Source organism: Esox lucius, chromosome 20 (assembly GCF_011004845.1).
Source record: "Esox lucius isolate fEsoLuc1 chromosome 20, fEsoLuc1.pri, whole genome shotgun sequence".
Taxonomy (NCBI): Eukaryota; Metazoa; Chordata; class Actinopteri; order Esociformes; family Esocidae; genus Esox; species Esox lucius.
In genome coordinates, this window is record NC_047588.1 from 26,389,809 (window position 1) to 26,408,326 (window position 18,518).

General features: G+C 45.0%; 1 protein-coding gene across 6 annotated transcripts in view; it reads right to left on the reverse strand.

The window, feature by feature from the left end:
• erfl3 (Ets2 repressor factor like 3) overlaps nt 1–18,518 on the reverse strand; it is a 57,049-nt gene that overhangs the window by 22,854 nt on the left and 15,677 nt on the right. The window contains exon 1 of one of the 6 annotated variants that reach the window (XM_034288640.1): nt 6,067–6,088. The exons of the other annotated variants lie outside the window; for them this stretch is intronic. Within the exon in view, the coding sequence (XP_034144531.1) occupies nt 6,067–6,073 (7 nt within the window). The 5' untranslated portion in view covers nt 6,074–6,088. Of the gene's footprint in view, nt 1–6,066; nt 6,089–18,518 lie in introns of those variants that run through there. 6 annotated transcript variants of the gene reach the window in all.

The window sequence follows — 18,518 nt, forward strand, 5'->3', positions numbered from 1 at the left end:
AAAGTGTCTAGAGATCTCCCATGAGTCCATTAAACATTCATTATGTCCTCCACCACAAGGAGGATAGGTAGAGACTCACTGGAAGGGATTAACAAAACAAAAAAAAGCTAATTGGAATGCTACCTTGGCCTAATCAGAGAGTACACAGTGGCATAACCCTGGGCATTACCACTGACAGACCCAACATGAAGAACAACTCGACTATGTACAGATTCATTGAGCATTTATTTGCCACGATGAAAGGCCATAGGCAGACCTGGCATTCGAGAAAAGACCGACTTTTCGGTACACCGCCTAGAAAATGAGGAACTAGGGATCGACTGAGACTCCATCGATCTCTCGACTCATCGTACGTTACATTGTTTCAACATAAATAGACACACCTTGTGTGGTTTAATAACACAGAGTTATTTGATACTTTAAGCTGTTGGATGGAATAATTCCCGACCGGACTCACTGCTGGGGCTGGCCTATCCAGGCTGTCCCTATAACATTACGCTCAGTGTTTCTCCTGATGTGGCCTCAAGCACACTGATGAAGGTCTAATGAAGGCTTTTAGTAGATTTAATTCTATCAGATTACAGTGTATCACTCTTTTCTTCTTCATTAATATTATCCCCCCCTACCCCCCCCATCTTCCACTATGACAAGAGTCATTTCTGGAGATTGGAGCATTTTCTTGGTCAACAATCAAACTTGGTAATGCAATTCATTTTCATTAATTTGTGTACACCCCCTTAAAAGTCCTGCAAATCTCATACAGAAATATTTCTGTTTCTATAAAAAAGGTTTTTAGTTTGTGACCAATGTTTTTTCCGTGGTAAATGCTGACGTCACCAAATTGATTTTTGATGCAGTATAAATGTTAACTAGCTAGTCCACCGAACTTCTGCTAGCTAACATTAACATCTGTTAGCTAATGACAACATTGCCAAAGTACATTTGATTAAATGATCATTGTTATCTACTACTGTCAAATGGCCATGCTCTTTTACTGTGACTTATACAACACGGTAACCAGCGCCTGTTCAAAGTCACTAGCTCCGTTCAACTTCTGGTCATCAATATCGCTGCGTCGTCTACAGAATGTTACGGACCATGGCAACGACTCAACCAAGCGACAGAGTTATTCAGTCCATGAAGGTGAAATCCAAGTACAAATGAAAAATGTTGGTTAAACGGCAAACCATCAGATTGCATCAACAAACGACGGACGCTGGAGAGTATACTATATTTAAGAAAGCAACCCATATTCAAAATGTGCTTATGGAAGTTCAGCACGTTGGACGACCAGTGTGGAACAATGTTCTACAGAGACAAATACTGGGCATTGCAGGAGAAGGCACCCGGATGAGAGAATGCCATCGGGTTTTGATGTCATTATTTTAACCTAGAACCTTCAAATGTAAATATAGGAAATAAACCCTCAAAAACTCCTCAAGTCACTGATTGTGCCATATCACAAACCAACAAGAAATTAATCACCCAACTAAAATGTTCTTTTTTTTTAAATAAAACTAACATGTTCGACTAAGACCGAGAGAGAGGCCGAGGTGGAGTGTCTAGGGTGGGGGAGAACTGGTGGCCTTGAAGGGCCAAAAATAGACACACACTGGGGTTATTGTTTCACTGAGGGAGCAAGAAAGTCTGAGGGGGAAAGGAGGGAGAGAGAAGTGCTACGGGCGGATGAGGTGGAGAGGAGATAATAGCAATGGGTGCGTAAAGAGGAGTAGAAAAAGGAGGAGATGTGGAGGAGAGGAAGAGAGTGACGGAAGGTTTTCTGAGACGCGTTACCCCTCACATACGCAGGTCTTTTCCAGGAAAACCAAGGGGAGAAGTGAGGCACAGGAGGAGAAAAAAAGCCTGCAAGCGTCTGCTGCCCTGTCCTCACAACCTCCAGTAACAACTATATATTACATCTTTACACATGCATGAGCACACTAATGCCCCTAGCGTGTAAAACCACAGAAACACACCAAAACCTTACTGGAAATCTGCTGTGGTATATTTAGCAGGATTAAACATTCAGAAAGTTACCAACTGAAAAACAAAGACCAAGAGCAGGTTTGATTCCTTATTGTACATGACAGACTGATGGACAGATAAGCAGACACAGATAATGCCTAGTTCTGGACAAAAAAATATATAATCTAGCTCAAAGGAGATTTACAGGGTCAGGGTTATGATACTAGTCAGGGTCATGATACTAGTCAGGGTCATGATACTAGTCAGGGTCATGATACATGGTCAGGGTCATGATACATGGTCAGGGTCATGATACATGGTCAGGGTCATGATACATGGTCAGGGTCATGATACATAGTCAGGGTCATGATACATAGTCAGGGTCATGATACTAGTCAGGGTCATGATACATGGTCAGGGTCATGATACATGGTCAGGGTCATGATACATAGTCAGGGTCATGATACTAGTCAGGGTCATGATACATGGTCAGGGTCATGATACATGGTCAGGGTCATGATACATGGTCAGGGTCATGATATATGGTCAGGGTCATGATATATGGTCAGGGTCATGATACATGGTCAGGGTCATGATACATGGTCAGGGTCATGATATATGGTCAGGGTCATGATACATGGTCAGGGTCATGATATATGGTCAGGGTCATGATACATGGTCAGGGTCATGATATATGGTCAGGGTCATGATATATGGTCAGGGTCATGATACATGGTCAGGGTCATGATATATGGTCAGGGTCATGATATATGGTCAGGGTCATGATATATGGTCAGGGTCAGGATACTAGTCAGGGTCAGGATACTAGTCAGGGTCAGGATACTAGTCAGGGTCAGGATACTAGTCAGGGTTAAGGTCATGTTAAATAACTACTTGGGGAACTATATGATTATTACAGAACTGTAAGGCAGGTTGATGTGATGGTTACTTGGAGACCCAACATCAGGGGGATGAGGGTTGAACCCCAGTGACACCCAGTCATATGGGACGGACTCTTTAACTGGAGTTTCACCAAACAAATGCACACAGACACACAGTCACACACCTGTCCCTAATGGTTTGGTGCAGCTGAATAATATTGTGTCAGTTAGTTGGTGTATGTCTCTCTGAGCTGCTGTGGAGTATATTTACCTTCACCAGAGTAACACTCCTCTCCTGAGACTTCACCTTCTCACCTCACTCCTTCGCTTCTCTCTCTCATTCTCCCTCTTAGTCCTTCGCTCTCATTGGTGTTAATGTTCTCATGCAGCCAGCTCTGGGCGCACATGAATGTTTCTGAACATGGTGTACTGGGCGGTATTCCGTCATCCCAACATGCAGCACTAGGCTAGGGGTTTAGGGTTAGAGTAAGGATTATGGAAAACATAACATTCATAAGAAATCAACTCTTCGTCCCCAAAACGTAAAGCAAAACACAACAGGGCGCGCGCTTGCAGAAGGTTTTCTGGAATGCGTCACCAGCGCAGGACAGGAAGAGAGCAACTGTTCTGAACCACAACAGATCTGTTTCCTCTCTGTGAGTGTGTTTCCCCACACTAACTTCCCCCCATAGATGTCCAGCTATAAGAGAACACTGTCCAACACAGAGCAGGCAGAGGAAGAACCAGGCTCTTGGAGCACGTGGCAGGACAGAGCAGAGCTCCACCATGGCGCGGCCCTGACTAGCTCTCTCTAACGACGCACACAGGAAAATCAATCAGTGTTTCAGCCCTGAAGATATGCCTGCCTAATGGCGTGCTGGGGTATGCAAAAGAGGTCAACTTTAAGCACCTTGATGAACGTTTCGGCATTATTAAAGGTGCTGTCAAAATGTGACTGAATTCAAAAACACAGCATAGGCACCGCCATAACTAAGTACATACAGATACATACATACATACAGAAATACAGACAGAGTGAGAGAGAGAGACAGACAGATACGTACATACAGAAATACAGAGAGAGAGAGAGAGAGAGAGAGAGAGAGAGACATACAGATACATACATACAGAAATAGAGACAGAGAGAGAGAGAGAGAGAGAGAGAGAGAGAGAGAGAGAGAGAAAGACAGACATACATACAGATAGAGACAAACAGACAGACAGTCAGAGACATAAAGACAGACAGACATACAGAGACATTAGAATGAGGAGTGCCAAAGAACCAGAACAGACATAATGACAAGAAGATGCACCCAAAACCAGAAAAACAAGTTCACAATAACAGTTACTGGGCAGGCTTGTGTGTGTGTGTGTGTGTGTGTGTGTGCACATGTGCGTCAGCGCTGACTCAGTGTGTGGTTGTAATTCAGTCTTCACAACGCAAACACTTCTCTCCCTCCATTCCCTTTCTCTCTCTCACTTTCTGCCGCTCTCTCTCTCACTTTCTGCCGCTCTCTCTCTCACTTTCTGCCGCGCTCTCTCTCACTTTCTGCCGCGCTCTCTCTCACTTTCTGCCGCGCTCTCTCTCACTTTGTGCCGCGCACTCTCTCACTTTGTGCCGCGCACTCTCTCACTTTGTGCCGCGCACTCTCTCACTTTATGCCGCTCTCTCGCTCACTTTCTGCCGCTCTCTCGCTCACTTTCTGCCGCTCTCTCGCTCACTTTATGCCGCTCTCTCTCTTTCTGACAATTGCTCTCTTTCTTTCCGCCCCTCTCTCTGTCTGTCGCTCTCTCTTTCTTTGAAGCTCTCTAGAACTCTTTCTGCCATTCTTTAGCACTCCTTCTGACACTTTTCTGCCATGTTCTCTCTTTTTGACATTCGCTCTATTTCTATCTGCCCCCCTCTCTCTCAATTTCAATTCACTTTATTGGCATGATGCACGTGTACATATTGCCTAAGTACAATCACAATGTTTGAACAAAATATTAACATTAATATATATTTTTTTCCCTCTCTCTGCTGCGCTCTCTTTTTGACGCTCTCTAGTTAATGCTCTCTTTCTGCCGCTTTTCTGCTGCAATCTCTCTCCTTTTCTGCCGCTCTCGCTCTCCATCAGAAAGAGCTCTCTAGCTCTTTCTGACGATCCTTAGTTCTTTCTGATCCTCTTTCTCTTTGATGTGCTCCCTCTCTCTCCTTCTGATGCTCCCTCTCTCTCCTTCTGATGCTCCCTCTCTCTCCTTCTGATGCTCCCTCTCTCTCCTTCTGATGCTCCCTCTCTCTCCTTCTGAAGCTCCCTCTCTCTCCTTCTGAAGCTCCCTCTCTCTCCTTCTGAAGCTCCCTCTCTCTCCTTCTGAAGCTCCCTCTCTCTCCTTCTGATGCTCTCCCTCTTTCTGACTCCCGCTCTCACTCACTCTTTCTGAAGCACTCTCCCTGTCCCTTTCTGACGTTCTCTCTCTCACGCTCTCTCTTTCTGACGCTCTCACTTTCCTGGACACTGTCTCTTAGCAACCAGACACTTCAGGCCTAAAAATAAACCCCCCCAGAAACCAAAAGAACCAAAAAAAACGAAAACATAAACGACAATTAATCCTTTCAAACCTAATGCAATGACTCCTATAGAACAATTAAATAAAAGAGAGAAGTGCAGGGAGAGGACAAATAGGAGAGAGACATACCAGGGTAGAAAGAGAGATACCAGGGTAGAGTAGGGAGGGATACCAGGGTAGAAAGAGAGATACCAGGGTAGAAAGAGAGATACCAGGGTAGAGGAGGGAGGGATACCTGGGTAGAGGGAGTGACAACAGGGTAGAGGAGGGAGGGATACCAGGGTAGAGGAGGGAGGGATACCAGGGTAGAGGAGGGAGGGATACCAGGGTAGAGGAGGGAGGGATACCAGGGTAGAGGAGGGAGGGATACCAGGGTAGAGGAGGGAGGGATACCAGGGTAGAGGAGGGAGGGATACCAGGGTAGAGGAGGGAGGGATACCAGGGTAGAGGAGGGAGGGATACCAGGGTAGAGGAGGGAGGCATATCAGGAAAAACAGGGGAGAGCAAGAAGGAGCCAGCAACAAGTAGTCGTGAGGGGACAGAGTTCTTTGAGAGAAGAATCCTGCTTTCCTCCTGTCCAAGGCCTACACTTCACGTCTCTGTGTGTGTGCGTGCGCGCGCGTGTGTGTGTGTGTGTGTGTGCATGCGTGTGTGTGTGTAAAGCCCACTATACCTGGCATTGAGGGAACATAACTTTTCCACAGTGCAACAGCAGGCAGTAACCAAGAGTGTTGAGGCCAAACAGACCTACACAAACACAGGCATACAGACCAGCCTGCGCAGCCCCGCCAACACACCAACTACACCGTCACAGAACAGCCGCTCCACGCAGAAGTACTCGGTTAAAATCTTAAACAGAGTGGCATTGTATTAAGGCCTCATTCTCCACATTTGTCAAGTTACGGACTGAGTTTATAACGGATTAAATTGTTACATTTTGCCATTAACCTACAGACAAAAAGAAAAAGATAAACAGAAATCTCTCATGTACGTGCAGTATGTATTCAGACCCTTTATTAAGTACTTTGCAGGAAACCCTTTGTATCTTCTTGTTTATGCTTCTTCGAGCTTTGCAGTTTCTCCCATTCCATTTTGCAGGTCCTCTCGAGCTCTGTCAGATTGGATGGGGAGCAATGTTGAACAGCGATCTTCAGGTCTCTCCACAGATGTTGAATGGGGTTCAAGTCCAGGCTTTGGCTGGGCCACTAAATTACATTCTCAGACCTGAAGTCACTCCAACATCGCATGTGTGCTTTGGATCATAGCCGAATCTCTGCCCCTAGTCTGAGGTCCAGTGTGCACTGGACCATGTTCACTTCAAGGATCTTTGTATTTAGCTCCCTTCATCCTTCTCTCAAATCCGTTCAATGTCCCAGTCCCTGCGGCTGATTAGCATCCCCATACCATGACGCTCCAACCAACATGCTTCACCATAGAGATGGTATTAACCAGGTGAGAAGTGCTACCTTGTTTTAAACTGCTACTTATTTTAAGTCTGAATTCATTTAAAAAAAGAAACACATTTCAAGATACCTGCCATTTTAAGATGACTAAATATTTGTTTCAAGAGGTCTTAACTAGTGTGATTTGTCTTGTTCCATTGCCAGATTATTTAACTTATTTCAAGCTAATATCTCCTTATATGTAGTTTTTCCCTTACTTCGCCACAGTCATTTTTTGCAGGTTAACCATTCGGACGTTAGTAATGAATTAACCTATTAGTGTCAAACTTGGTGAGTTCTATATTTCACCACAACAGAAACATTGAGATATTTAAATTCATTACAATTTCCATTTACAGTATTAGTCAAAAGTCTCTCAACCAGAAACCCTGGAATGCCTTTCCAACAGTCTTGAAAATTATATTATGATAAACCATTAGTTTTTGCACATTTTTATATGTTTTGTAAACACTGTCTACAGTTGTTTAAATTAATTCAAGTATAAAACTCTGATAACCTTTATTTCATTTTAAATGTATTTTTCTATCCGATTATTAAATGAATCAAAGTATTAATCAGGGTAGGAGTACACGGAGTACAGACCTGCACCGCCTAACATGGCATATTTCAAAGGTAACAGACAAAACATTGCGCTTGGACACAGACGACCGAGAGCCTCCTAACCAGTGTAGGACATATTCCGGGGGGGATTTATTTTGTGGGAGAGAAGTGAGGCATGGAGCAGTGAAGACCAAAGATCACCTGACCACCTGTTGATACAATCCTCCTTCCATCCTGAACTATCCACTCTGTAGTTGTAGACTACATATTTATCCGTTATTTAATCAGTAACCACTGTAGTTTAAAGTGGTAAAATATGAAACTTTACATAAACTAGCAGCTTCAAAATGGAGCCTGCGTGTTGACTGGTCAGTTTAGGGAAGCCTCAGTGTTGCTCCTCGTGTCTCCAACGTTCAAAGACACTCCAAGAAAGGACCAGTCCCGTTCACAGACACTCCAAGAAAGGACCAGTCCCGTTCACAGACACTCCAAGAAAGGACCAGTCCCGTTCACAGACACTCCAAGAAAGGACCAGTCCCTTTCACAGACACTCCAAGAAAGGACCAGTCCCGTTCACAGACACTCCAAGAAAGGACCAGTCCCGTTTACAGACACACAGGCAGACAGAGTATTAATCCAACACTGAAGTAATAACTATTCCACTACAGACAGACGGTGTAGTGTTCCACTACAGACAGACGGTGTAGTTATCCACTACAGACAGACAGAGTGTAATATTCCACTACAGACAGACAGAGTGTAATATTCCACTACAGACAGACAGAGTGTAATATTCCACTACAGACAGACAGAGTGTAGTATTCCACTACAGACAGACGGTGTAGTATTCCACTACAGACAGACGGTGTAGTATTCCACTACAGACAGACGGTGTAGTATTCCACTACAGACAGACGGTGTAGTGTTCCACTACAGACAGACGGTGTAGTGTTCCACTACAGACAGACAGAGTGTAATATTCCACTACAGACAGACAGTGTAATATTCCACTACAGACAGACAGAGTGTAGTATTCCACTACAGACAGACGGTGTAGTATTCCACTACAGACAGACGGTGTAGTATTCCACTACAGACAGACGGTGTAGTATTCCACTACAGACAGACGGTGTAGTGTTCCACTACAGACAGACAGAGTGTAGTATTCCACTACAGACAGACGGTGTAGTATTCCACTACAGACAGACGGTGTAGTGTTCCACTACAGACAGACAGAGTGTAGTATTCCACTACAGACAGACGGTATAGTGTTCCACTACAGACAGACGGTGTAGTATTCCACTACAGACAGACAGAGTGTAGTATTCCACTACTGAGGTGGATGAACACCTTTCTGTTGACTCTCTCCATTCTACTGCTCCATCTCTTCATTATTCACTTAGAACTAATCCTAACCCTAATCCTAATCCAGGCCTTTTCAACAACAGCCAGACAGACGGGTTTCCGTCACACACTCCTCAGATACCAGGACACTGCTCCTCTCCCCCAATGTTGGTTGTAGCCACTGAAGGCTGGACTGAGTCAGAATGCCAAAAATACATCCCTATTTCACCCAGACCATCAACCTACTCCTCTACCCAGTTCTCCTCTTCTCTATCAACCCCCTCCCCCCTCTCTCTTTTCCTGCCATTCTTCTATTGCAGCTAATTTTAGATGATGGGAAAAAGCCCTGTCTACATCTGCTAACAATTCCTGTAAGGGAGATGGACAGGGAGAGGTACGGAGTGAGTAAAGGAAAGGTTTACCGTGTGGAGGGGGGCAGAAACATGTGGAAAACAGGTTCAGGCAAATGCACGAAGCAAAAAGAAAGACATTGTATACACACCCGATCCTGGCATTCATAACAGCATGTCACAGTGGGCTGTGAGGGGGACACAGAGGGCAGGGCGCAGCTTGTGTGTGTGTGTGTGTGTGTGATTATCCCCATGGTAAGCAGGGACTGAGGACACACGCCGTGACACAGCCTGTCACCACTTTCTCTTCCCTCCTGTTCTATGCTTTCTCTTATCTCTCCTCCCTCTCTCTCTTTATCCCTCTATTGCTCTCGCTTCCTCCCTTTCAATTAAATTACTTTATTGGCATGATGTAACAACTATTTTTGCTCGACCCCCACTCTCGCTCTCTGTCCGCGTCTCTCTGTCCGCGTCTCCCTCTCGCTCTCTGTCCGCGTCTCCCTCTCGCTCTCTGTCCGCGTCTCTCCCTCCACGACTCTCTCTCTGACCGCTTATCTCTTTCCACAGCTCTCTTTCTGTCCATGTCTTTCTCTCTCTCACTCTCTCCCTCTCTGTCCGTGTCTCTCTCTCAGCTTGTTAAGCGTGTCTCCTAAAGTTGATTAAGTAGTGTTGATCTTTCTTACATAAAACTCACCTCACAGATGCTGCTGTTGCGCTGTGTGTGTGTGTGTGTCTTCATACACATGAAAGGGAAGACAATTTAACCTTTGCTTGGCTTAACACATATCTCTGTGTGTGGGTATCTGTGAGTGTGACACATCAACATGGGTTTCTCTCCAGGCAGCCCAGGTCATCAGTGTTTATCACTGGGGCTCCCATGGGGAGTACCACGCACACGCACACACGCAGATATAAAGGGAAAGCAAGTGCCAAGTCGGCTACAGCTGGAGAAGATTTGGGTTTTTTAGAGATTATACATAAACTGACAGTGTGGTCATAGTGGTTGCAAACAGGGCTCAGCTCTAGATCCTATTAATTGGGGGACTGATTGAATTAATGAGGCAGAGCACCCAGCCAGGTTAGAAAGTTTGGCTTGACCTGCTCTCCTCCCTTCCTCTTTATCTCATTTGTTCCTCCCTCAGTCTCCCTCATCCCCTCGGTCCCTCAGCCTCCCTCATCCCCTCGGTCCCTCAGCCTCCCTCAACCCCTCGGTCCCTCAGCCTCCCTCAACCCCTCGGTCCCTCAGCCTCCCTCAACCCCTCGGTCCCTCAGCCTCCCTCAACCCCTCGGTCCCTCAGCCTCCCACATCCCCTCGGTCCCTCAGCCTCCCTTATCCATCTTAAGCCCCTCGCTCCCTCAGCCTCCCTCATCCCCTCGCTCCCTCAGCCACCATCAGCCCCTCGCTCCCTAAGCCACCCTCAGCCCCTCGCTCCCTCATCCCCTCAGTCTCCCTCATCCCCTCAGTCTCCCTCATCCCCTCAGTCTCCCTCATCCCCTCAGTCTCCCTCATCCCCTCAGTCTCCCTCAGTGCCTCACGGGAGAGATTAGAGTCCTCAGCTGGAGCAAATAAAGCTGGCGGTTATGCAAGAGGTCGAGCTAAGAGAGAGAGAAGGGTGATGTAACCACTAGAACACAGAGACTGAGTGAAAGAGAGAGAATGAGTGAGAGAGCCCTGGCCAAGCTCACCACTGGAGAGAACCACACACTGAGTCGGGGGCGGGAGGGTGGTCTCTGTCAGTCTGTCAGTCAGTCATAGTGTTCCTTGCTGGTCGGCTTGGGTCACATCAAATGGCCTCCAGAAGCCTCGGTCTCATAGTACAGTGTTAATATTACATAACATTCACCACTGAAATGTGACAGAAGTGCCCTCCATAATTACTGGGACTCTTCTTTTAGCTCTATACTGCTAAAAGGTTTGGATTTGAAATCAGACGAGGTTAAAAAGTAGCTTATCAAGTGTTCTTAAGGGTATTTGGATAAACGTGTTTCACCATTTAGAAATGACAACACTATCAGTTGTTTTTTTGTTTCTTTTGCCTTAAGTCGCATCTTTAGAAAAAGAAAATACCCCCTAGTTGCTATGGTAATCTGTTCGGGGTCAGTGTCTCGCTATATGACAAAGAGCCAACCAATTAGTTGGTAGGCATTTGCTTGTACTTTAGCAGACATTATGTTTCTGAACACAAAATAAATTGTGCTTCTGCCATCAGCAGTTAAGTAGGACCTTATGATATCCGTGATGCGGAAAACAAGGATGGAATCACAAAATTGGTAATAAAACTTCAATCAACTGTAAAATGTGGAATATTGCAGCCTTTTCCATAATTTGGCTGAAACTAATTAAAAACAATAATGAAAAGTAGGCCTAATTATTGTACTAACCTATATGATTTCACAATTGTAAAATGATAGGCCTAGAGAAATAATTACAATTTCGATTGGGGTTTTTTGAGATGGGGGGGAGGGGGGGATACTTACAGTATAGTAGTTTTCTTTGCTATTTACATTGTAGATTCTCATTGAAGGAATCAAAACTATGAATGAACACATGTGGTTCATGTACTTAACAAAAAAGTGTGAAATAACATGTCTTATATTCTAGTTTCTTCAAAGTAGCCACCCTTTGCTCTGATTACTGCTTTGCACACTCTTGGCATTCTCTTGATGAGCTTCAAGAGGTAGTCACCTGAAATGGTTTTCCAACAGTCTTGAAGGAGTTCCCAGAGATGCTTAGCACTTGTTAGCCCTTTTGCCTTCACTCTGAGGTCCAGCTCACCCCAAACCATCTCGATTGGGTTCATGTCCGGTGACTGTGGAGGCCAGGTCATCTGGCGCAGCACTCCATCACTCTCCTTCTTGGTGAAATAGCCCTTACACAGCCTGGAGGTGTGTTTGGGGTCATTGTCCTGTTGAAAAATAAATGATGGTCCAACTAAACGCAAACCGGATGGGATGGGATTGCATGTCGCTGCAGGATGCTGTGGTAGCCATGCTGGTTCAGTATGCCTTCAATTCTGAAGAAATCCCCAACAGTGTCACCAGCAAAGCACCCCCACACCATCACACCTTCTCCTCCATGCTTCACGGTGGGAACCAGGCATGTAGAATCCATCCGTTCACCTTTTCTGCTTCGCACAAAGACACGGCAGTTGGAACCAAAGATCTCAAATCTGGACCCATCAGACCAAAGCACAGATTTCCACTGGTCTAATGTCCATTCCTTGTGTTTCTTGGTCCAAACAAATCTCTTCTGCTTGTTGCCTCTCCTTAGCAGTGGTTTCCTAGCAGCTACTTGACCATGAAGGCCTGATTCACTCAGTCTCCTCTTAACAGTTGTTCTAGAGATGTGTCTGCTGCTAGAACTCTGTGTGGCATTCAGCTGGTCTCTAATCTGAGCTGCTGTTAACCTGCGATTTCTGAGACTGGTGATTCGGATGAACTTATCCTCAGCAGCAGAGGTGACTCTTGGTCTTTTTCCGGACTGACTGACCTTCATTTGTTAAAGTAATGATGGCCACTCGTTTCTCTTTACTTAGCTGATTGGTTCTTGCCATAATATGAATTCTAACAGTTGTCCAATAGGGCTGTCGGCTGTGTATCAACCAGACTTCTGCACAACACAACTGATGGTCCCAACCCCATTAATAAGGGGAAAAAATCCACTAATTAACCCTGACAAGGCACACCTGTGAAGTGAAAACCATTTCAGGTGACTACCTCATGAAGCTCATTGAGAGAACACCAAAGGTTTGCAGCGCTATCAAAAAAGCAAAGGGTGGCTACTTTGAGGAATCAAAATATAAGAAATGTTTTCACACTTTTTTGTTAAGTATATAATTCCATATGTATTCATTCATAGTTTTGATGCCTTCAGTGAGAATCTACAATGAAAATAAAGAAAACGCATTGAATGAGAAGGTGTGTACAAACGTTTGGCCTGTACTGTACATCACCTTACAACTTGGCTGTCACTTTCAGAAAGACATCGAAGAGGACGCCCGAGATAACCAAGTTGTCAAAAATAAGAAAAAGGTAAGCGGTAATCGCAAAATTCAGAGCCGAGAAGTGGCCAAAGGAGCATGACTGAGGAGATAAGGTGTTTTGTAAATTCTGTCAACATACTATTGATTGGCCCGTAAAAATATGTGATGACCAGTTAAAGTCTAAAGCCCACGTGAAGAACAAGGAAAAGCACCGTGTTAGCCAGAGCATGCCTCTTCCAACGACCGTTACTAGAGCAAGCGCATCAGCAGATTGAAGATGAGAATTTATTCAGGATTTTGAGGCTGTGTGCAGTCTGACATCCCCTTAGAAATGCTAAGAAAGTGACAAATGTTTCTAGTGAGGCATTGCATACAGGGAGAAGCACTGCCCGATAATGAGAGCAGCTTCAGTCCAACTCACCTACCCTGTGTGTTCGACCAACATATGAACAGGCTATTATTGTACCATTGTAATAGCCTACATTTACATTCTGCAAACTGAATTATCGGCGATGCAAATTTTGACATTCCAAACAATGAGCTAGCGTGGTGAAATATAGCGATGCATAATGTCAGCAGCTGTCCACCTCTCCATCAAGCTAACTATCGCTGTATCTATATTATGTTTATAGTTGAAATTTAGATAAATTGTTAAAGAAATTGTTGAGGTTTTATTCATTCATGTTATTCAACACTCTTTCTGCTGACAAAATGAGTATAAATTGTAAAACACAGAAAAATAAAGTTAAAATTACACAGAATTTGGAAAGAAATTAAACTGATTTCATAGGGCCATAGTTAAGTAATCAATTAAGACAGCTGAACTAGTGCCGGCAGCCATTTATACCCAAGCCACAACCTCCCATCCACCAAATATTTAACAGATGAGGTGGCATGTTTTGGATCATATGCAGTTTTGTTGTGCTGGGGAGATCTGATGATGGTAAAGACTGAGACGACAACATCTACCTCCCCGGAGTGTTTCTGATCTGGCGGACAGTTGTATGGGAGGTTAACTTTATTAGGGTGATCATTCTTGGGTCATGCAGTATAGCGGTCTTTCTTGGTCTACCAGGCTGTCAGTGATTTCTGGTATTCATATTTTCTGATGTTCAGTCTCATAATAGCTTCATGATAGCACACTTTAGAGTGGCCTTTTATTGTGGCCAGCCTAAGGCATATCTGTGCAATAATCATGCTGTCTAATCAGCATCTTGATATGCCACACCTGTGTGGTGGATGTATTATCTCGGCAAAGGAGAAGTGCTCACTAACACAGATTTAGACAGATTTGTGAACAATATTTGAGAGAAATAGGCCTTTTGTGTACAGAGTTAGTCTTAGATCTTTGAGTTCAGCTCATGATAAATGGGGGCAAAAACAAAAGTGTTGCGTTTATAATTTTGTTCAGTGTAGTTGACATGCAGGCTCTGCTTGCACGTGACGAAATGATGAGCGATGAACAGGCAAAAAAGACAGAATTTAAGAATTTGGTTGCAAAAAGAAATGCATCGTCATTTACATGGAAATATTTCAGCTACAGACAGGATGATGTTGACCAAAAACAGGTACTTTGTCGGGAGTGCCTTGCAATTGTTGCCACAACACAACCAATTTGTTCAATCATTTAAGGCAGCACCACAAATCTTCGTATGATGAGTGCAAAGCATCTCATTGCCGTCCAAAGCAAAAATGTATTTCGGATGCATTTGCCAGTTTTACACCATACGAGAAAGGTTCCAAACGGCAGAGAGAAATCACAGATTCCATAACATTTCACGTCGCCAAAGACACGGTTTCCAAAGAGGGTTTTAAAACCATTATCCGGTCGCTTGACAAGCAGAATTGTAATGCCATCACGCAACTATTTTTCTTGAGTTGCCATCCCAGAGCTGTAAGAGAAATGCAAGGCACAAGTTGAAAAAGAGTCACAAGTGGAATATTATACAACAACAACGGACTTGTGGTCCAGCCGGACAACGGAGCCCTACATAAGTCTGACCGTACACTTTATTAACGAGGACTTCCACCTGAAAAGTCGCTGTTTGCAAACTGCATTTTTCCCAGAGGATCATACAAGTGAGAACATCGAAACAGGGATGCGAGAAGCTTTAGCAGATTGGGGCCTAGATGAGAGTAGTCAGGTCTGTATAACAACAGACAATGCCCCGAACATGGTGATGGCTGCATCTGAACAAGTGGACCAGATTGCACTGCTTTGGCCACAGACTGCATCTTGCAAGTAGGTAAGTTATGCCCAATTGCTATTACTGTTACAGACTGTCATACTAATAGCTAAAGCTCTTTCTGAAGACATCCTATTTTTTCATATCGTAATATATAATCGCAGAAAAACAAAACATCGCAATGTCAGTTATTTCCAATATCGTGCAACCCTAATTGACACCTCCTTGATCCTCTTGTTGACAGATGCCAACAGAAGACTACAACAACAAACACAAAGCCTAGGGGCTCCCCTTTCCAATGTTTACCTTTCCAATAGCTTGTTACCATCCGGCCCATCAGTTTCCTTCGTAAACTGTCAGACCACTACAGCATAAATGTCAGACCACTACAGCATAAATCCCCGACATTTGGTCAAAACCAGACAGTATGTGGCATACTTACGGAGCACACTCCACTGTCTCCTCCCCAAAAGAAATTGTGAGAGACATTTATGTGCTAAAGTATTGACTGTTAGCTAGCATGCTTTAAATTACTGACTAACAGCTTGTATGGCTTGTTTAGTTACACTCAAGCTGTGGACACAGTCACAAACTTAATGTTATCAGAAATCATTTTGTGGATCAGCATGTTTCTCTGCAATCACTACATGGGTCAGCTGAGTGAAGAAGCTCTTGACTCTGGCACACTGAATAACCGGCTGCGTAGCTGCTTTATGAAAACAGATAAGAACTCCAGATTATACAGCCAGCTAGGTTTTGTTGAAAGCCGCCACACAAGGCAGCTGGTTAGTTAGAAGCATCCCATTTGTTTACCTGTAGTGTGACAGGGTCGGCTAGCAAGAAACTTAGCAACTGTATCTATAGCCCTGTTTTACAACAACAACTCTGAACAGATTGGGGAGATGAAGAGTTGAAGCAAGTCTTCCTCTTAAGCGAGAGACAGTCTTCTATGTTTTCATTGCTAATGCCATTTAGAACATGTGAATACAAGCATGTTTGCTCTCAGATTCCATCAAACAACACACACTAAAAAACCTGAAATAAGGGGGCAAAGCATCAGTAACCCTCCAGGACAGTAGAAGGCAATGACCTGGTAGCAGTCATTTATGACTTTACAGACAGGGAGAAACCCATGTCATTGCCGTCACTGCCAACATTGACCAAACAAAATGGCTAAGACTTTGATTACCAGACTTTAAGTTGCCTTGAGCCAAAATGTTGACCCAATTTGCCAGAAAACGGCGCCATAACACATGCGCACAACGTTGCAATTGGGAAGCATGCTATCAAAACCCTGAAGCGTACTGAAACCTTTAGGCATGGCAAGTCGAGCCCCTCGGCTGTTTCCCCACACATCGCTCTCACACCAAGAAAGTCTGGTCGGTCAACGCACCCAAACTTAGACTGTGGTTGTCAACTTGGTGCTATGAAAGAGCTGCTCAGCCCACTGGCAGACCCTGCTGGGCAAATGGAAGATATGAATCTTTTTAAATAATGCTCGTTGATGCACAAAACCCCTTTGCAAGACGTAAAATGCTGCAACAAAGACGTTGTCACCATTATGGACAGACGGACTGCTTTTGGTTGTCACAGTTCAGCCTGTTGAGGAAGGAATAGGTTATTTCATTTTTGACTGCCATGACACCATGCTGTGGCTGAACTACTTCATCCAACAAACGATGGGAGATATGAGACAGATCGGTCCAGGCGGAACTGGCGCGCTCTGACGTAGGACAGTGGACTCTGCCCTGTTGTTATGTAAGAGAGAAGCGGAGTGCACACACACTAATTACCATGCACTCCACTGAACCCCTGATAACAGGGCAGGAGGTTAGCCTAGTGCTACACACCAAGCATTAGTCTGTGTGTGTCTGCACAGTATACACCAACTAGCTTCTCACACACAGACTAGACAGGAAGAGGCTGTACTGGCCCACACACTGACTGAAAAGGTCCAACACACAGGTTGAGGGGGCTAGGGACTCCCCATCCAGTTAACTACAAGTCACACACAGACCCACCTCCCCTCCTCACGCACGCCACCAATGCGGAGTCACTCACTGGCCTGCCAAAGAAGTTGCCATCAACTCAAATCCTGCACACAGAGCATTAACTCTCTATGCCACACACACACACACACACACACACACACACCTCCTCTCTTTCTCCACCTCTAAACCACCCACAGCCTGACACAAAAACAAACAAACACACACACTTTACTCCACCAATTTGAAGTCAGGTTAGGAGAGCCAGCGCGCCACCTAGTTAGACAGCCGTTGTAACGCCAGCGAGAACCAGCGAGAGTGAGCATGTTGAATGAGGGAGAATGCTGTGTGTGTGTCAGGGCGTGTGTGTGTGTGTCAGGGCATGTGTGTGTGTGTCAGGGACTGGAGGACAATGGTCCCAGTGTGAGTAGGCAGGTGCAAGGTGAGGTGAGGGGGTTTACTGTCCTGACTGCACTTCTCACTCTCTCTCAATCACTCACTCACTCCATCCCCCTCTTTCTCTCTTTCTCTCTCTGAGGAGGCCTGTTGCACTAATCTCTCCCTGCCTGCCAGCCTCCCTCCACTGGTCAGGCGATACAGCCTAGTCCTCCCTAGCTGACTGTTCTCCCCATCGTAATCCCCATTAATCCAAAAACAACAATCAGTGTGTGTGTCAGTGCGTGTGTGTGAGAGGGAGAGCTGTGGCCAGGGTCTGTGTGTGAGCCCATCTGTGTGTTGTTGCGTAATGGCATAAAGCCACCTGATGCGAAAAATGGCCCTGAGAAAAAGCATTGTCATCCAGAGATCAGTGAACTGTGTGTGTGTTTGTGTGTGTGTGTGTGTGTGTGTATATATGTCTCACTACCTACATAGGAAAACAACTGGCTAATTTCAGCTTTGTGTTTTATACCATTAAGTGTGTCAGGAACCTTTGACATGTTTGAATCTCCTCATTGAACACTGGTGCCCAACACATCTCTAGCGGACTCACAGAACACTGGTGCCCAACACATCTCTAGCGGACTCACAGAACACTGGTGCCCAACACATCTCTAGCGGACTAACAGAACACTGGTGCCCAACACATCTCTAGCGGACTCACAGAACACTGGTGCCCAACACATCTCTAGCGGATTCACAGAACACTGGTGCCCAACACATCTCTAGCGGATTCACAGAACACTGGTGCCCAACATAACTCCCAGCTCAGAAGTCAATGTACGCTCAAGATTAGAAAACACGTCAACCATGTCCAATCAAGGTTCTCCCCA